Consider the following 21,183-nt stretch of genomic DNA (forward strand, 5'->3'; position numbering starts at 1 on the left):
CTGAATATACATGTGCCATGTGCACAATCCCAAAACATTTTAAGGGTTTATAGAATAGAATGTTAAATAATCTGATATTAAAGGGAAAAAAGATCCAAGTTGGTGCCAGCTCTTTATTTTTTTTGTATGGTTTCTCAAGCCTTGAGGCATCAATGACAGCATACAGTTAAAAGACAATACAAAACAAAAATGTCTTAGAAAATACTTACCTAGGCCATTTCCGATTAAGTGATAAAAGATTGTGTATGAAGGGACAGATTTATATCGTATTAATTGAGAATCATTTTTGCAGAGCTTTTTTTTCTCCCAATCACACAGTGCGTCATAAAATCAGGCAACAGCTACTGATTGAGAAGATGATTCTTAATAACAAAATTATGCAAAGGTGGTAGTTGGTGAGCATTAAACCTGCAATACCCACTGCAGACATTTAATATTCAGAAACTAAAGAGCAATTTTAAATTAAGATGACCCTTCTATTCGATTAAACTAAAATACAAGTTTTGATTTCAATGGTCAATGCTGTCCTTTTTAAAATACAGACTTAATCCACCGATAAATAGATTGATAGTGAAGACGGCAAGAATTTAGCTCCACAAGCTAATAGTCCTGTAAGCACAAAACGGGGGACATCCACTGACTCACGCACTGAGGGGATAGCAGGGACCTCACTGTTCATGCTCAGTGTGGTATAGAGTCTCAGACCAAAGGGATCATGAATGTATCAGGCTTCGTCTGGCTCAATAGATGCAATACGTGAAGATCTGGAGGCTCTTTACAAGTCCCACTTAAACTGCTGCAGACAATAAAGTTCATAACTGGTCAGGACTGGTCATATCAGATAATGGTGGTGGACAGACTGAGTGACCCTAGCGCCTTTCCAGTTCAGGCCTTCTCTGTGCTTTCTGGTGGTTGGACATTGACGAGGTGCTCTGGTTTGTTGCCATTGGCATGGTGCTCCCACATCTGAAGGTATAGCCTCTCCAAATCCATGGTGTATTGCTTGGTGTTGAAAAGGGGGCTGCAGATTCTCTGTTTCCAAACACGTGCTCTGATCATCTTGAGGCTATAAGGACGATGAACAGAGTCAGTCCAACCTTTCAGTGAGCATCACACAAATTATGACAATGTGTATATAAAAATGTACTTACTACTCCATGTCAGAGCCTAGTTTGACGGCAATGTCTTCATAGTCTTGACGACTATGGGCTATTAGTTCTGGACAACCTAAACAAGCCAGTTGTGATGCTGCGACACGTGATGCCAACGTCTCACCTTTGAAAAGACATTTTATGTTTAAAGTTTGTGCTTGAGTTTTAGCAAAATCTATTACAAACAAAACCTCTTGTCCTCACCTGGCATGGTTACCATGGGTGTTCCTGCCCACAGGACATCCATGCCTGTTGTGTGGCCATTACACAGAGGCGTATCGAGGCAGACATCTGCCAGCTGCCCCCTCCTCACGTGCTCCTCCTTGGGAGCCACAGGAGAGAAGATGACCCGTGAGGCAGGCAGGCCCATATTCTGAGCATACTGCTGGATGTTGGGCTCTCCCACAGCAGGGAAGCGCAGAAGCCACAGCACACTGTTGGGCACCCTTTTCAGGATCTGTTAAAGGGATAAGTGAAGGATTCAGAAGCTTCTCTCATGTTACGATGTGAACCATACTTGAGAGCTCAAACTTACATTGGCCCACATTTGAAGAGTAGGAGGGTCAATCTTATACAGCTGATTAAAGTTGCAATACACAATGGAGTCCTCTGGCAGACCATACTGGGAGCGAGTCGTCACCACGATTGTGCGTGGAACCTCTTCCCCTGTGGCAGCCTTGTTGTTGATCTTAAGAAGAAATGCAAATCAGTTTAATTAACAAAACATCAACACGTATGGAATTGGGTACCATAAATTATGTTCTGAAAATTATGAAAAAATAAAATAAAAAAGGACTCGAGACAAGTGTGCCAAAATTCCCCCAAAAATATCTGGTGCTCCCACTGTACATCATATTAAACTAAACATCATACCTGCAACTCACTTTCACACACTATATTCTCATCTGCTGATCTGCATACTATCTGTAAAAGCAGCAACCTGCTGTGCTGTTAGGAGCTGCCTCATTGTGTCAGAATTTGCAAAAAAAAAAAAACTGAACTTGACTTGATTCCCTTCATAAAGAACTTTGACATGAATATGAAAAAGAGTGCACCTGACAGGCTTTGTGTTTCAGAAACCTACCTGTGTGGTGGCCAGGCCGTTGCTGACAGTGAAGCTATTTATGGTGACCTGGATTTGGCCCTGGTTGATCATGTTTATGATGGCTTCAGCTGCTGTGTTCATTGGAATCACAGGCATGGACAGGGCCCCATTTGTGTCTCCAGAAGGTTCCTGATTGTTGTCACATTTCATCTAAGCAAAGGTATTGCATATTTAACTCAAATTAGCTCAGGTTTTCTAAATAAATAGAAAGTTAAACATGAACACCTATAACAATAAATCAAAGATACCTTTATCACTTTGACATCTGGAAGACTGTCCAGGAAAGCCTTCAGGTCAATGCCATTAAGCACAATGCGGTTGTCAAAAATGTGACCATTTGATTTGAAGTCAATGACTGCTTTTTTCTATCAGAATGCAGTAGTAACATTAGTGACATTATTAACTACCTTTTGCAATAAAACTGCAAATCAAATCCAAGCAAACCTTGAGATGGGGAAACATGTTTGCATGGTCTCCAATAAAGAAGGTGTGTGGCATGTAGGCCATTTTTTCTGAGTACTGCTCAGCCAACTCCATGGGTGATGTTTCTTTGTCAGTGACGATGTAGTCCATGAAAGGTGCACCACTTGTTCCAGGGTATCCCAGCCACATTGACTGATCAAAAATCAAAGATATTTTAGTTGTTTTTTTTTGTTTGTTTTGTTTTTTTAAGACTGATGTAAAGTGGGTGGCATCTTATTAACCAGAGGGTTTGGCTCACCTGAATGGGGGCGGGGCGGAGGGCAAACAGCTCATTTCGTGCTCCTTTAGTGTATCCATTCATGTTGACAAGAATGTGGATCCCATCTTGGTGAATGCGGTCAGCTGCCTTTCCATTACACGGTATCTGGAGACACAATTTAGTTTAAACACGTTCACTGACGAAACCATTTTTATCCTAGTATAAAAAAATAAGATAAACGCTTACCTGTGAGAGATCTGTAAAGTGATGAGCCTCTGCTACTACTTTCACTCGGAAGTTGGTGCTGTCATCAGGACTGAGCGCATAGCAGAAAACCTTTGTGGGAAATTTAATATCAGTTTTAGCACTGCAATGAATCACTGCTGTGTCAAAAAACATACACTGAAGAAACAACAATACCTCAAACTTCTCTGGGTTGTGCATTCCAGGAATAGACTGCATCAGGTGTGAAGTTGGGTGGTTACCAAAATCAGAGCTGACATAGCCAATGCGGAGGCGGCCATTGCTTGCTTTAAGGTCTTTCGGATGTTCATAGGCAGGTTTATGCAATGCATTAATCTGCAAAAGAACAGATTCTGTTAGGATTACAACAAAATACATCTTATTTACCCACACCTCACCATTGCAAGCAGCCATTTCTGCTGTCATTAAATTATCTTTTTGTTTACAATCAATTAATGTCTTATGAACTCCACCTCCCCGCATCACCAGCCACCTTTCACCATCCTCCCCAAATAAAATGAAAGAATGTGTACTTGCTTTTGTCATTGCGAGTACCTTGTCCAGACAAAGGTTTCCATGACGTTCTGCAATGGCCTTGCGGAAGTTGTGCGACAGTGGATACAACATGCTGTGGTGGGGGTGCACTGAAGGCAGGCGATTCTTTTCCAGTTGGTCAGCTACGATGCTCACAAGTTTCTTCATCCGCTCATCATAATCAGTCCAATCACACACAATCTGTCAGACAATTGCTTAGTAAAATACCCACATTGTATGCAAGGAAGTTTTCTTCACTAGGGAGAAAGTACTAACCTGAAGGCAGTGTGCCAAGTTGCAGTAAGCATCTGGGAAATCCGGCTTAAGCTTCAAGGCTGTGCGGTAAGATGCTATGGCCTCAGGGATGTTGCCAGAATCCTAACAAAAAGAATTAAACATTAAAAATATTTATTACAGATACATTATCAAAACACTTATGTCTGTTGATAATAACTATTCATTATTGATTGAGTAATGCTCAATGCTTCATTATATACTTCATTACCTTATGAATAGAGGCCAAATTGCTGTGGGCATCAGCAAAGGCGGGGTTGATTTGAATGGCACGTGTATAGCACTGCAGGGCTCCCTGAACATCCTGCATTTCCTTCAGTGTGTTTCCCATGTTTGAATAGGCATCAGCAAAAGTGGGACTAATCCTACAGAAACAGGGACATGCCAAAAAAACATGATCAACAAGGGCAATAATGAATTTTTTTGCTCTGTTAATGCAGTCATTAAATATATGAAGTCATAAAACATTGTAAACTGTACCTGATGGCCTCCTTGTAGTGCATTAGAGCTTCCTGGAGTTTTCCTTGTTGTTGCAGGACACTTGCCAGATTAGAATGAGCAGCTGCAAACTCTGGGAAAACCTAATAAAACACATATATGTGTATTTTTATATTTTGTTTCTCACTTCATGTACCTCTGCAAATGTATAGCCCATTTACTTCGAGCGCTTTTCTGTAAAGCTGAACAGCCTCCTCGATGTTGCCCTGCTCACGCTTTATATTGGCCAAGTTATTAAGAGAGTCAGCATGAGTAGGGCACAAGCGCAGGGCCGTGTTGTAGCACTCTTCTGCTTCAGAAACCTAGTAAAACAATTATTTTAACATGCCAGTTGTCAATAGTAAAAAAAAAATATTTATTTTTAAAAGTGATGCCTTACATTTCCTTTCTCCTTCAAGGCATTTGCCAAATTGCAATAGGCATCAGGGAAATGGGGCTGTAATTCAATAGCCCGTCTGTAGGTGTCAATGGCCAGGTCAATGAGGCCTTGTTCATAATAAACACAGGCCAGGTTTCCATGGACAACGGCATGGTTGGGGCTAAGACTCAGGGCTCGGAGGTATGCCGCCACAGCTCTAAAAGAACAACAAGATGAGTTTTTGCTTATGCACAGTGCATATATTTGTGAATTTAAGTGAAACCAGAGTCATAAGTCCCACCTGTCAAAAATGCGAGCCTCTTTTAGTACATTTCCCAAGTTAATGTACGCATCAAGGAAATTTGGATCCAGAGTTACAGCCTGAAAAATACACAGTATAAACTGCTACAAAGGTTTATGAAAAAGATTTTGTTTTTTCATTGACTGAAAATGCACCTTTTCAAAATGGTGTATTGCCAGCCATATTTCCCCCTGAGCATTGAATACACAGCCCAGGTTGCTCCAAGCCACTGCAAAGTTGGGTTGAGTCTCAATGGCTTTCAGGTAACAAGCCTTCATTTGGTGTAAAATAATAAAAAGGAAATACAGGAAAGGAGAGAGGGAGCGTAACAGGGAGGGGAAAGTGTGCAGGAGGAAGGCCAGAGGATTGTAAAATAACAAAAGATTGAGAATAAAAGTAAGAAAAACAAAAAGAGCAGAGAAAACAAAATTAGTGACCATCCTTCACAATGACAAAAAGTGAGTCTACAGCATGGGCTCGCTTGCGCACAAGTCTGCCGCGCTAAGCTGCAATGCTTATTCCTACGCTGCGCGGATCCAACCAACACTTACATTCATGCCCCCATCATACAGTTATGACCACAGTGAACAATGCATTGTGGTTAACAGGACCTGCAATTTTGACTTTCCCAACTTAAATGTTCATCAAATAAATTAAGCCCATGTTATGACTATTATTTCACAACCTCAGATGCAGGACATTTCCTGCAAGTGATGGTCCCTGTAATGCAGGCGCAACAAGTCCATGCCAGCGCGTCGTGCAGCTTCACCACACACTGCGCAGATGCGCGTATAGCGCGACCATAAGCGTAGGTCTTATTTCGCAGCAGCGCCTTTTCACTGGCCAGAGGCACAAGCTGCAAACCAACATCCCTTTCACACTTTTCTGACCAGACTGGCTCACTCTCAACACCCATCTTTGTTTAGGAAGTAGATTCCTCTTCTAGCCAAATGCACACAGCCCTGAAGATAATTTTGCACAGAAACAATTCTTTGTAAGTATGAAGCTAAACCCACAGAGAAGACTTGCAGTGAAAATAATACATGTATATTATTGAGGAATTTTAGGGTTATAGGGAGCGAGGCTGGTCTTAAGTGGGGACTGGTCCACAACCACAAGGCCAAAGGGAGTAGGGGTTCGGGGTACAAGCCTGCGCTTTCCGCCATTTTGGTTGCTTGAAGGACATCGCTGCGCAGCCCTTGCGCTACTGCAGACTCACAGCGCAACTGCATCATCAGAACGCTGCAACTCCAAATAAAGAAGGAAAATAAAATAAAATAGGAAAAAATACACAACATGTAAGAGTTAGAGGTTTTCTTACTTGTTTTTCATTATTGCTTCCATGTTTTTTTTTAACTAATACAGACTTGCTTGGGCAATTAGTATAGATATATATTAATAAATGCTTACATTAATTTGTTTTACTTTTTGTTCTTCAAAAGGAAGCCACAAGACAGAGGAGCTCAAGCATGAAGTGAAGTGGTTTTTCTTTTGTTGGCAGTTACAAACCCGTTACCATATTTTTGGACTTTGTCAGAGTGGCGACCGCAGCTGGCTGGAAGAAGAGGAGGACTGATGCTGCCCTAGTGTTCCTTTCCGCCAGGCACCTACGCAGGAATACTGTCACCCACCTGAAACCTTCTAAATAACAATATCAGTGGTGGAAAAACCAAAAGAGACAAATCAGAAAACAAGATCGTTAGTAAAAGTGTTCACACAATACATTTTCATAACTATGGAAATAAACTTGTTTACCAAATCACAACAAACAAAAACAAAATATTCCTATTTCCTAGACATGCAATGATTGTTGCATTTCAAATAAAAGAGAAATAATGCTGAAAGGGTAACTGAGGATGGAAGAAAGGCTTCTTTCAGATTTACTCAAATAAAGTTTTTTTTTAACTGTCCAATACAAAAAGTATTTACAAAAGGAGGACAGTTACTGGCTTGATCTTGCCCAGATGAACTGATCCCATTTCTTTGGGAGTTTTACATTTGTATAAAGGCAACAAGTATTATTAGCTTTTCTTTAATTGTTTTAGCAGGTTCATTGCAATTGTATTATGGATTCTTTATCCTGGCCTGCTTTCTTGAGTCCTGGCCAATAGAATAGGGAGAAAAGACTTTAATTCTTTGTATCTAGAAGCCTCCACATCTCTGAAATAAAGAAGTCATCGCTGTTGCTGCGCATTCCTGTCTTTCTAAACCAGCATCTGACGCAGGAGGTGGATTTCAGATGGTGAGCTGTCTGCCTGACATTGTGTGGGATGCACACATCAAATATACCAAAAATAACAACTCTTCCTGATTAGCTTATCTTAGCAATGTGATGATCAGCAAAGGTTTTTTCAATGGCACTAAGACGTGCAGTAAAGAAAACTGATATTGAACTTAAATATTCATAGTGTGGAAGCCATGCGTTAGCATAGGCTGATGACAGTTGGTGTCAGGAAGACAGCTCGCAGCGCGCACAGTCCACCGATCCTTCGCAGGCGCGCGGGGGGTGGAGCGACAGAGCGGGGAGCTGAGGCTCCATGGTGCTCCTCCCCACTCCTCAGCCCCCCTCCAGCAGCAAATAAGATGGCGTGTAACCAATGAACAAGTCCACATCTCCAGATGTGACCCAACCCAGGCAGATCCCACTAACAAAGACTACTGCTGTAGTCCAAGAGCACCACACATATATAGGGCACACTGGCAGTCATTAAAGAGACTAAAGGGCAGCCCAAAAGGCTTAAAAGGGTTAAAAAGTATCAAATGAAGAAATACTGGAGCTCAGTGGTGTGGTTAGAAACCATCTTATCTTTAGCACTGCAGTAGCTACAATCTCATCAGTTCATATACTCTTCGAAGACCGAGCCAGCATTTTTCCTCCAAAGACTACATGAAACTAGGCAAATAATATGATCAAATGTGTAAATTTCAATCCAGCCTTTATTCCTTAAGGGTGTGTGGTCTCTGGTACCTTGGCATGACAAAACACTAATACTATAATGAGCATTTTATTTAAAAAAAAAAAAAATCAGATTTCTTTAAAATGTTGGATAGAGGTGATCTTACAATGTAATACAAAATGCTTGTGTCCTTATTATGGCTCTGCATTATTTGCAAGTTAAGGAGGAAAATTTGTAAAACTGGATGTTAAACCTCCTTTCCTCTTGTAGGTAATGTTACTTGAGGATCATTATGGGATTTATTATCAAAAAAAAGAGAAAAATGTAATTTGGTAGTAAATGGCACTAAAATATATAATGTATGAACTAAAAGAATAAATAAAAGACACAAATGCATAGCTCCAGTAACCTACCTTAGCCTCTTCCAAACGTCCAAGGGCTTTTAAAAGATTGCCCAAATCACTTCTTACACAATAAAGGTCCTACGGAGGAAAACAACACATTATTATTGTTGTATCACTTTGAAGATCAATAATGCCCAACATTATACATACATGGTTATACTGCAAAGCCGACACATAGGCCTGCACAGCTCCCTCCATGTCACCTGCAGCCACGAGAGCTGCAGCCAGGTTGATGTATCCGTCAATGAAGTCTGGCTTCAGCCTCAGCGCATGACGATAGTGCTCGATGGCCTCCTGCAGTTGCCCGCGCTCCTTGAACACATTTCCCAGGTTGGAATATGCTTCGGCCAGCATTGGGTTCTGCTTAATGGCCAATGTACTGAAGTGTGCAGACCTATAAAACCACAAAGAAGGGACCATTTAAGCAAGGAACCAGCATTTCGGTTTTAAGCAGCTAAAATCTGGACTCTTCCTGAAGATGTGCGACAGGACTGTTTAGTTGTGTATGTGACTTAAATGATTATGTCTGCACTTCTCACTCAGAATTAATTATTAATTCATCTAAATGATTGCGTGTGTGTGTGTGTGTGTGTTTGTATTGAGCCTTTAAAACCTTTTAGTTGTGTAAAGTACTTGGAATTACTTTATGGACAATTTGTGCTCTACATATAAACTTAACTTGACCATTTATGGATTACGTAGGAAGTATTATAAAAATAAGCAAGACAGGGTTTACATAGGGAAGTTGGATGTCATCGCAAACAATGTCTGATAAACTTTGAATTTAGCTTTTGGAGCATAGCTCTATATACTGTATTCCTATAACTTAATAGAAAGTCAAAACAGATAACCCCCACCACCTGTACCTGTCAAGTCTTCTGCATTGGAAGTGAATGGAGGACAGAAGTAGGAGCACACCGGTGTTATCTGGCTCCTGGCGCCATAGCTGCATGCAGTGGCGCTCAGCTGCCTCAAAGTCCCCTGACTGATACTCTCTGTGCGCCAGCTCAGCCAACCCTTGGAATGAAAGAATACGTTTTGTCGGTTCTGGAGCACCAACAGCAACACAGCCCAAGGAGGGGATGGGAAAACAACACGTTAGAGGTGATGGAAGAACATAAGGCAGACAGATGACAAAATATGGAAAATAAAATGAAACTTTGGAAGACAATAAAATAGATAATATAATGACAACTTAAAAGAATACAGGCAATGAATAAAAAAGGCTTGGGGGTGGATGGAAGTGTTATGTAAGCTATATAATAAAATGTATAGGGTTCAAAATTATAAAAAATACTGAAGGTATACAGGCTTATGCAAATACATAGAGGCAGTGTTCATTGTACATTATGCTCAAGAAATAGCCTTTAAGTACCATTGGACATTCCAGGGAGTGGAGTAAGCATAAAACAATAAAAGCACGAACCTGTCCTCCAGGTTAAGCCGCTGTTCAATATTTGAGAGAAAAACCAACAGTACATTCGGACTCAGTGATCCCAAGCCCTCATAAAACCGAGCTCCACCCAAATTAAAATATTTGCTTAATCAAATAGGCCTACGTATGTGACTGCGTGTCTACTACGACGAAACCATTAGTTACATTTTGAGAGTAATGCACGTGATGATTTAACATTTCAAAAATTACAATAGAAAATAAGTGAAACCGTGTCAATCGCTTTCATATCGGGCATTTTGTCACTTCAATTGTGGCTTCGTATTTTTGCCCTTGTGATGGGGGGTCGCGGAAGACTCCAATGATGTTGCAAGTGTGCTAATATCGTCCATGCTAACAGCAGTCTTATTATTGTATATGTCTGCCATTATTAAAATTGCTAAAAAGGCATCAACATACTTAGTTATATTCATAGCAGTATTCATATATCATACAAAGAGGGAATCGGGGTGTTTTAGCTGATGTATTTCAATGCATCGTGTCCTGGGGCCCCGTTATTGCATCGTTATGTCGCCATGTAAGATCAGATCAGAAACATGTAAATCACCTGTGCTGTCCGCCACGTTCCCCACAGAGCTCGCCATCTCCTCTGGCTTCGGTTCCTGCGCCGTGGACGTCAATGTGCCAGCGGGATGGTAACTATTTTAGAGAAAAAAGACGACACGTAGTCGGTCTATGCTGCAGTCGTTTTCAGCAACAGCAGCAGCCTGCGACAAACACGTTTCCAGTCAGCGCACAGCCTGTACTTTAATTTCCGCTTCCTTGTCCGAGTATAAACTAACAAGACGGTGAAGGTCAAAGAAGCATACAGCCAATATTACAACCGGCGATGTAAACTAAAACGTCTCGCACGATAATAATGGTGTCATTAATTCTTTCGCTTTCCTCCTCACAACAATGTAGAGGGAACATAAAATGGCGAAATGGGTGGAACTTATTTTAAAGAAAGTAGATCCGTTTCTCGATGTTAAGATATGCTGTGTTTAACGCTAAAATGACTCCACATTTGTATAACAGAGGATACTTGTGTTGAAATATTTTGTATTTGATGATTATGAAATCCAACAGAACGGAACATGATCACATGCCAATTTTAGTGTGCGGAGGAATACAGTGGTGCAATCTATTGCGATCAGGCCTCTTTACTGGCCCATGTGCAGCACTGAAACAGATCCTCAGCAAAGGGCTGCGCATAGATTGTATGCGGTTGCTTATGGTCTGGATGGTGCTGCTCCACCTCCATTCTCCAGTCAAAGGACCCTCTATTACTAAAACTGAGATACTCAGATTGTTCTGACACATTGCAGTCATTTAAACACCAAACAAACTTTAGCAATTGAATGTGCTACCTAAACACAGCCTTGACGGATGGTCAAGGCTAATTGTGGGCTAAAATCTTGATTTAGACGCCCTGACAATTTTCTGTTACAAAGTATATTCATTTCATTATTCATCTTCATAAATGGACCATTCATGCGTAAAGATGCTATTTGGAAGCTTCACCACTAGGGGGCAGTATTTGTTTGCCAATGGCCCAAAGTGAGCAAAGCAATTGTCCATACATAGCATGTTTATCGCATTCATTCATTTCTTTTTATTTGAGCAGTAGGAATTCAAGGTTTCATTTAAGTATATATGATGAACACATAATACAAGTGACTGTATGGCTCTCAATTGCAGGCTACTTGCACACTACTATAAGTACTACACTATGTGTTATTATGTGCAGATTTTCATCCATATATGTCCATACAATCCACCTCTATGTGTACTTGTGATTATCTAATATACTTTAATTGTTGCGGTAGAAGAAAACTGCTGTAATCTACCATTTCCCACCAATAGGACTAAGTGATTTTCCTTTGCGATTTCGTCATTTGTTAATTCCACTCTTTCAGCCTTAATATTTTGATGAGATGTCAGGGATTAACATGCCACTCTACCCATAGAATGTTGAAAGGAGAGCTGGGTCTGCTTCTTTTTGTATGCCAATTTTCCCCCACAGTCCTCATGGGAAAGCAGTTGACATCACTGATGGGTTAGCTCTCTGTGTGTGCAGAGCATGCATAGGTCCATGGTTTGTGTACACATGGTGGCCTCCTTTGCTCCCACACATCTTCAGAATGATGTCATGGGCACTGTGTCTATGGCAATCCCATCTGATGCGCTTTATCTTTGTGCAAGCTGCTGTCAGTAGATTTCAAAGTGCACACTTCTGCCTAAAGGACTGGGGCCAGTTCTTCACAATAGATATTGCTCTGAAATAATCTATTTTGGGCAGCACGTGAGAAGAGGTTCAGCCATCCATTTTACTGGTCAGCTTGAGTGTGTATTTGCCATAGCCTGGAAAAGGGTCCAATGTTATGCTGCTTAATGGGCTGCAATAGCACAACAAAACAAATGGTCCAAATTACTTCAGCTCAGTTCCTGTTTTGTTTAGGTCCAATACAAGTGCTGACCCACATCGTACGACATCCTCCTCCATGATCCTCACTTAAATAAGGTTCACTCAGGACAATGATTTGAGTGGTACTGAAAAATGACCCAATAATCCTGCATAACATAGGCCAGTCTTTAACTTGCTACTTGTTTATAGTATTCCCTGGGACCTTACAGACCAAGAACCACCCAACAAAATCTAATATAAAATCTAAAAAAGTCAAAATATTCAGTTTACTTACAACATATTTTAATGATGTCAGTATATGTCTTGTATCGCATCAAAATCTGAAAAGTTGCATAGTGCATCTTTAAAGGTGCACTGTGTAACTTTTGTGGTTGAGGGTCTGCCACCAGCTTGTCTCCATGGAGATGTTATTGCTTTGCCTGGTGTGTTCCACAGTATGACATTAATCATATCTATTTCCATGGTAATGCTGCCAGGTCAAGCTACAGGTCAGATCTGTGGAAATGTTACCCATCTTACAGTATGAGTGTATGTTTTTTGTTGAAATTATGAATAATAAAAAGACCTGTGATTGTATAAAATGTAAAATTTAAGTTTAATGGCATCCTATGGAACATTCAAAGCAAATAAATATCACCTACATAGAGACAAGCAAGTGGCAAACATTCTACCACAAAAGTTACACAGTGCACCTTCACCTTTCAACACAGCAGCTAAAAATTACTTCCCAACACTATTCTTTACTTTTATGTTAAACAAATTGCCCTGATAAAGAGATAATTGTTCTAATAGTATTTGTGAGTGAGTGTTCAAAAATAGTTCAAAACATGTAACAATTTTAAGTTCATATATGCCTAGTTTTGCCGCATGTACAGTATGCATGGTAGTCTATAATTTCTCAGTTAACTACTATTGTCAGATGGCCCAGAGCTCCAGACATACCACCTTCTTCTGTGTCAGACAAACAAAGGCATTTCCTCTGGAGCAGCATAAGGGAAACATACCTGCTGTGATTGTTGACATACTAACACTGTCACTTTTATTACACTGGACCTTCAAAGACTCAACTCAAATGCACTTCTATAGAGGTTTAGACAGCAGACAGCATATCAAAACAGCAGTATTAATGTGGTGGCGGGCATGTGTTTGGCCTCTAGCTGTCTTCGTGGTTAATCATCAGGTGAGGCACTTTGATTCATGCTTGTGCCTTTGTGAGCTGTAGACATGTTTTATGGCCATGCATTTTGTGGTTGGAAGACGCTGAGGAAAACAACTGTCAAAAATGTGATGTTTAAATCTGTTCTTCACCATTTACCTCAAGTGTTGTAGTGCATCGTTTGTATATTTTAATATAGGTTTTTATTTAAATTTTTTTCCCCTTTCAGCTTAGCATTTTAGGCATATCATCAGGGTGAAAAGTAACTAATTAATGTACTTAAGTAGATATTTTGGGTAGCTGTACTTTTTCAGTACTGTAGATTTTTAAATCACTGCTTGTATTTGCAATTAAGTATTCTAATCAAGTAATTGTAATTAGCTAAATTTAAAATATTAGTTACTAATTAGTCCCATTTGCTCCTTTCTACACCACCAAATAGACATAACAGCACTCCATCACCTGCTCTGATTGGCCAGAACTCAGAGAATACATCTATTGCAGTTTAAAATATACATATTTCTAAAACGCTATTAAAATTGTATTTAAAAAAATAGTTTTTTCATGCATACCTTATATTGGAAGTAATAGCCTACAGTTATTACAAGTAGCAGTGCTACTCCATCCACCACTGCGTATCATACATATATTTTCCACATGACAACACATAGTGATGCTCAAACACAAGATTCTGCCATTAAAATGCTCTCAGTTTGACACACAGGAGTAATGGAGACTGATAAGTCCAGAACTAAAGGTGTCAGGACCTGTTGATGCTTCCTTTAAAAGCTCCTCAATCATCTCCTGTCACTTTTCAACTCCATGACCTTTACATTTCACCCACAATTCCACTTTGGCCTGTAGCTGTGAGACAAGTATTGAGAGACATGGGTCATGACAACAGCTTGTCAGTCTCTCATCAATTATCACAGACAATCCACAGACAAATGAATTAGGACTGCACAATATATCACCAACACCATCCAACTGCACACAGTTCTCAATCTGACAGAAATGTTGTGTTTTGTGAAAGCTTTTATTTTGACACATTTTATGTAAAAAAAAAAAAAAAAAAAAGTACATTCAAATATAGAAATTATTTTGTAATTGCGATACAAAACATAGTTATTGAATATTACAGATCATGCAGTCAAAGAATGTAGATCTTAACATGTTTTGCAAACTCTGTCCAAGTGGAAAACTTTCAATCCACCAGACATTTGCACTGTTATCTAATAGGTCCCTGGAGGATGTGACTTCAGAGATTTAACATAGATCTCCATGAAAAAATGTTGGAAATCCAGGCTTTGCCAGATCTCATTTAGATCCACCTGCGGGTCTGAGTGGTGGTCAAACGTACAGACGGATGTCTACAGTGGCAAGGATTAAGAGTCATCTTCCTGGCCATGGGGTTCGGGGAGCTGCTTTCCTGATGTTATACTTGTCCTTTTTGAGACTCTTCGAAAAGTGCATTTTTTAGACAAGAGGAACATTTTCATTTTTGAGACCCTTGGTAAATAAAAAGCCAAAAAGAAATAAACACAAACAATTCCTATCGTCTGCCTCATTTGCTTCCACACAATTTAACAGCTTTTCCTTTCAACAGTTACAACATAATTGAGCCACGGCAAGCCTTGGACAAACAGGACAAGTGGAGTTTCTCACGCAGAAGTCATTGACTGTGTAGAACCTTTTATCCAGAAAAATAGATCATCCATCCCGAAACCGACTCCCCTCTCGCCGCCCCCTTTGGTTGCGTAATAGACCATACCTTGTGAGTGAGTTGTGGCGTAGAAGTCTTTGTCTAGAAAGAAGGTCATTGGCAGAGGCAGTGTGGTTCTGTGGGCACTATAGTTCACAGCTCAAAGAAGGTCTTTTCTATTCACCTGTGCGTAAGCTGCTTTTACAGGGTTTTATGGTCAAAATGAACACCACATTGACAGTTCTTATTTCAAGTAATTTTATTCTTGCTGTCCATGTGAGAACTTTTTTGTAGATTCATTTCCAGGTTATATAATGTCAAACTGTGCCACATGAAGGATTAAAACTAAGATAAGCTTCACAATAACTAGAGGTAGCACTGAGCTGGTGAGCTCTACTTTGATATGCCTGGTTGTTATAAATTCACCATTATTTTACAGGTATACACTGGACATACAGTATGTTTTTATTTAGCCACCACGTAGCCTTCTCAGCTGTTCCTGCAGTGATTGTACAAGTGCTGAGTTAGTCATGCTTATACTTGAATAGTTTACACAAATGGTTTCCCGCCCTGTTCTTTCCTCTCAGCTATCCTGTTTATGACACGTGCTGAAATATAGCAGAAATTGCGGAAAACTAATTTCAAGATACAATACGCACTTGATGTGGATGTACATACTGTATATAGGACATATGATATTCTACACTTATCTTGTTGACACACTGATGTTTGCACATGCCAGCCACAATTAGACAAAATATTTGTAAACATGCAGAATTATTTGGGAAGATAAACCTGTTTTTGTTGAGTTTGTTGCCCAAAAAAATGATATATCTCAAAGCGAATAAGAACAGAATGCACAGACTTTTTTATGTTTATTTTATTCACAGATAGCCCACTGTAAACATAAGAGGTGCTACAAAGTTGTTGTGGCAGGAGCAGGAAAGGGCAGGAAAGCAAAATAAAAAAATTAATTTTGCCTTTATTTGTCAGTGTCCCAAAGTTGAGTTGTACATCCGTACTAAAATTTCACAGCCTAATCTTTCCTCACCCTGGTAGGAAAGTCATCAGACTGAGTGGAAGTAACTGGGAGGGAGTGCAAAGGAAAAGGCGTATGTACCCTGTAGACCACTGCACCCCTCACACTGGTCACAGGGAGCAATAAAACATACACTGGAGACAGATCCAGTCTCCACACATAAGCACATAGAGACCATAATCTATTATTACTGAAGCTCTGACCTTGTGAAATGTCATGTAAGGAGGAAAACGACAAGAGAATTCTAGGTTTAACTTTGAAAAATATGAATGTGGTATGTTTTACTTTGGATAAGCTAGTCAAACCATTATTTAACTTGTGTTCAACTGACCAGGAATTTGTGGTATATACTATTATTATACTGCATGCATATGAGGTAGAGAAGAGCTATGCTGAAAATGCATTTCAAACCAAGGTTATATGGAAAGCAGAGTAATGGCTTATACTCAAAATGCTCTACAAAGTCATAACATGTAACAATGATTTATTTGTCATTAATCAGTGCACAGTTCAGATGCAAGCAGGGTTTGTCAGCTTTCTTTCCTGTGCTATCTCGTCCAGAACAATTGTGGGAATAACAGGAACTTTGTTTGACTGAATAGCCAACTTTAATAAATGAAAAGTGAAAACAATGAGGACACAAAGCAGAAAGAGAGGTCAATGCTGTTGAATCTAAGACAGATTTGTGAACACTGAAATAACCCTTTGTAACTAAAATATTAATACACTTTTATCCACGACCTACTGATCTGTATGGGGAGGAAGGCTTTTGGGGATGGATTTGGTTTGTTAATATTTTTATAGTTAAGAATAAAAACATACTATAAATCTGTGCATCTGTGCATCCATTCCCAGTGCTTCTTGCAGTGTTTTAATAGACAGATAACAATAAAGCACTAAGTAAACATATCAGCCTAGTAAAATCAAAAATAAAGGTTGAATTCATTATTTATTCACTCAAGTTCTACAGCAGTCCTGAGACATGACAGAAACATGTATGGTCCCTCCAGTTGCTACCATTAAATTCACAATGATTGAGGTGTCTGGCCCAAGGTCACAGTGGTAACACAGTTCAATGGGATCAAACTTTTGGGTTAGTGAATGCACATCTCTACAACCAGAGCAACTGTCACATCAAACTGAATAATTACTTCAAATAAAAAAAAAACACTATGTTCTTATTTAAAACCACTCAATCTCCAAATCAGACCTTGGGCCATTCAAAGATCTATTTTATGGGGCAGAAAATCCTCCTTTGGTGCTTTTGATCACAATTAGCTTTGCCTGCTAAACTTGGCCTGGTGAGTTCACCTGAAAAACAGGTCACATAATGACGCCATACAAGTTATGTAAAAAATATTTGTGCTTCTCTCCTGGCCTATTGCAATATAGGTCTATCACATATTCTATATAGATTTCAGATCCTATAACTAGAGGTGCGTGTGACTTATATAGGGGTCATTCAACGCCATTTCATCAAATTTCCAGAAAATCTCACGCATCATGTTTTTTAAAATTTTGAAAAAATTACCAGCTGGTCCCTTACTATCATGTACCAACCCTGTGAAGTTTTAGTGATTTTGATTGATTGCATTTTAAGTTACAGCTCATTTAGTGAGGGGAGTATGTGTCAATTTCTGGGCTCAAAATCGCGTCATTTTTTTCTCGGCCGTATTCACAGGTGAATATCTCCGTAAGTATCACACGTAGAGGGCTGAAATTTTGTAGGCTTGTACTCCTCTGCTCTGTGATCAAATAACATCTATCGAAAGTTTGGTATCTTAACTCATTGTCATTTTATATGAAAAAAAAAGAAAAAAAAAAACTCATTCATTTCCGTGGCGTACCATTTTTTGCCCCTTTTTAAACCTACTTGTAGGTGTCGAACACCCTTAAATTTTTTTGAGAATCAAGATATGTACTAGGACTGTTAAAAGAAATCACCAAATGTTGAAAATTTAAAATAGGTTATGTATGAGAGTACTGTTAAAAACAAGAAAAGGCAACATGGTCTGATTTTCACATGTAATTTATGGCATGTGGGTAGTGATAAAAAATTTTTTTTAAATAATTTTAGTTTGAAAGACCAGAAAAAGACCTTTCATATGGTACCAAACATATTTTATGAAGCTCCTTCAATTTTTAATTATATCTTGAACATTCACATTTTACACAATGACACAAGTATACAGTGACCAAGTACTATGTTTTTTTCCAGCAGCTAAAGCTCCCAAACATGAAGAATGAACAAGAATAAATAAACAGGATGTGTTAGAAGATAACAATGTTTTTGTTATTGGACTTCTGTGCTAGTCACGGTTTGTCCATAACGAACACCATGTTCGAGCACAAGGGTGTCCATAAGTGCACGTGGCACCAGGACACCCTAGGCCGGAGGTCGATGATCGACTTTGTAGTCGTGTCATCTGATCTCCGGCTGCGTGTCTTGGACACTCGGGTGAAGAGAGGGGCTGAGCTGTCAACTGATCACCACCTGGTTGTGAGTTGGGTTCACTGGCGGAGGAGGAAGCCGGAAAGACCTGGCAGGCCCAAGCGTGTAGTGAGGTTCTGCTGGGAACGTCTGGCGGAGCCCTCTGTCAGAGGGACTTTCAACTCGCACCTCCGGGAGGACTTCTCCCAGATTCTGGGGGAGGCTGGAGATATGGAGTCCGAGTGGGCTTCATTCTCGGCCTCTATTGTCGATGCAGCTGCTCGGAGCTGTGGGCGTAAGGTCTGTGGTGCCTGTCGCGGCGGCAATCCCCGAACCCGGTGGTGGACACCGGAAGTAAGGGATGCCGTCAAGCTGAAGAAGGAGTCCTATCGGGCCTTGCTGGCTCATGGGACTCCTGAGGCAGCTGACAGGTACCGGCGGGCCAAGCGTGCTGCAGCCCGTGCGGTTGCAGAGGCAAAAACTCTGAGCTGGGAGGAGTTCGGGGAGGCCATGGAGAAGGACTATCGGATGGCCTCAAAGAGATTCTGGCAAACCGTCCGGCGCCTCAGGAGGGGGAAGAAGTTCTTCGCCAACACTGTTTACAGTGCGGGGGAGAGCTGCTGACCTGGACTGGGGACGTTGTCCGGCGGTGGAAGGAATACTTTGAGGATCTCCTCAATCCCATCGTCACGTCTTCTGAGGAGGAGGCCGAGGCTGGGGACTCGGAGGCGGACTCATCCATCACCCAGGCTGAAGTCACTGAGGTGGTTGGAAAGCTCCTTGGTGGCAAGGCTCCGGGGTTGGATGAGATCCGTCCTGAGTACCTTAAGTCTCTGGATGTTGTGGGGCTGTCTTGGCTGACACGCCTCTTAAACATCACGTGGCGGTCGGGGACAGTACCCTTGGACTGGCAAACCGGGGTGGTGGTCCCTCTGTATAAGAAGGGGGACCGGAGGGTGTGCTCCAACTATAGGGGGATCACACTCCTCAGCCTTCCCGGTAAGGTCTATGCCAGGGTACTGGAGAGGAGAATCCGGCCGATAGTCGAACCTCAGATCCAGGAAGAGCAGTGTGGTTTTCGTCCTGGCCGTGGAACACTGGACCAGCTCTACACTCTCCATCGGGTGCTCGAGGGTTCATGGGAGTTTGCCCAACCAGTCCATATGTGCTTTGTGGACTTGGAGAAGGCATTCGACCGTGTCCCTCGTGGTGTCCTGTGGGGGGTGCTCTGGGAGTATGGGGTTCGGGGCCCTTTGTTAAGGGCTGTCCAGTCCCTGTATGACTGGAGCAGGAGCTGTGTTCGCATTGCCGGCAGTAAGTCAGACCTGTTCTCGGTGCATGTTGGACTCCGCCAGGGCTGCCCTTTGTCACCGGTTCTGTTCATTGTGTTTATGGACAGAATTTCTAGGCGCAGTCAGGGGCCAGAGGGGGTCCGGTTTGGGGACCACAGGATCTCATCTCTGCTGTTTGCGAATGATGTTGTCCTGTTGGCTTCATCAAACCAGGACCTGCAATGTGCACTGGGGCGGTTTGCAGCCGAGTGTGAAGCGGCTGGGATGAAGATCAGCTCTTCTAAGTCTGAGGCCATGGTTCTCGACCGGAAAAAGGTGGCTTGCCCTCTCCGGGTGGGTGGGGAGTCTTTGCCTCAAGTGGAGGAGTTCAAGTATCTCGGGGTCTTGTTCACGAGTGAGGGAAGGACGGAACGGGAGATTGACAGGCGGATCGGTGCAGCTTCGGCAGTGATGCGGTTGCTGTATCGGACCGTTGTGGTGAAGAGGGAGCTGAGCCGAAAGGCGAAGCTCTCGATTTACCGGTCAGTCTTCGTTCCTACTCTCACCTATGGTCATGAGCTCTGGGTAGTGACCGAAAGGACGAGATCGCGGATACAAGCGCTTGAAATGGGTTTCCTCCCTTAGAGATAGGGTGAGGAGCTCAGTCACACGGGAGGAGCTCGGAGTAGAGCCGCTGCTCCTCCACGTCGAGAGGAGCCAGTTGAGGTGGCTCGGGCATCTGTTTCGGATGCCTCCTGGGCGCCTCCCTCGGGAGGTGTTCCAGGCATGTCCCACCGGGAGGAGGCCCCGGGGAAGACCCAGGACACGCTGGAGGGACTATGTCTCTTGGCTGGCCTGGGAACGCCTCGGGGTCCCCCCAGAGGAGCTGGAGGACGTGTCTGGGGTGAAGGAAGTCTGGGAGTCCCTGCTTAGGCTGCTGCCCCCGCGACCCGGCCCCGGATAAGCGGACGAAAATGGGTGGATGGATGGATGTTAGAAGATATCTAAAAACCCAAAACATGTATGTCTTATTCATCATCAGTATCTTCATAAACCCACAGTCGGTCCCAAAGCTTTTGGATTTTCTGGCCGAGGTCACGGCAGCATGGACAGTCTGTCAGGTAGTGCGAAGATTGGCTCCAAAAGACCCAGAGTCGAAGCAGTATTAAACGGGTTTTAATAAATCCAAAAGACTTGCAAAACACAGAAACATCCACAGAACAGAAAGACAATCTGACAAATGGGGGAAGACAAGAC

The 21,183-nt window shown here is 41.7% G+C and overlaps 1 protein-coding gene across 5 annotated transcripts; it reads right to left on the bottom strand.

Annotated features, from left to right (window-relative positions):
• Nucleotides 1-99: 99 nt before the first annotated feature.
• ogt.1 (O-linked N-acetylglucosamine (GlcNAc) transferase, tandem duplicate 1) lies at nucleotides 100-10,831 on the bottom strand. Of its 5 annotated transcripts, none has more exons than XM_020928713.2 (22): nucleotides 10,468-10,831; nucleotides 9,334-9,484; nucleotides 8,618-8,861; nucleotides 8,477-8,545; nucleotides 5,322-5,438; nucleotides 5,167-5,246; nucleotides 4,887-5,082; nucleotides 4,669-4,809; nucleotides 4,490-4,590; nucleotides 4,221-4,374; nucleotides 3,992-4,093; nucleotides 3,737-3,916; nucleotides 3,359-3,517; nucleotides 3,185-3,274; nucleotides 2,978-3,103; nucleotides 2,701-2,871; nucleotides 2,505-2,621; nucleotides 2,236-2,406; nucleotides 1,687-1,839; nucleotides 1,356-1,608; nucleotides 1,152-1,275; nucleotides 100-1,066 (listed from the first exon to the last, which is right to left on the bottom strand). In XM_020928713.2, exons 1-22 carry the CDS (start codon nucleotides 10,502-10,504, stop codon nucleotides 886-888), a joined length of 3,117 nt encoding a protein of 1,038 aa, XP_020784372.1. In that variant the 5' UTR covers nucleotides 10,505-10,831; the 3' UTR covers nucleotides 100-885. The 5 variants fall into 5 exon arrangements, with proteins under 5 accessions (XP_020784372.1, XP_020784364.1, XP_020784356.1 ...); XM_020928705.2 differs by having other exon boundaries at nucleotides 3,719-3,916; XM_020928697.2 differs by having other exon boundaries at nucleotides 9,334-9,514.
• Between the last annotated feature and the right edge of the window lie 10,352 nt (nucleotides 10,832-21,183).

Source organism: Boleophthalmus pectinirostris, unplaced genomic scaffold (genome assembly GCF_026225935.1).
Source record: "Boleophthalmus pectinirostris isolate CB_2022bp ecotype Guang Dong unplaced genomic scaffold, ASM2622593v1 HiC_scaffold_23, whole genome shotgun sequence".
NCBI classification, from domain to species: Eukaryota; Metazoa; Chordata; class Actinopteri; order Gobiiformes; family Gobiidae; genus Boleophthalmus; species Boleophthalmus pectinirostris.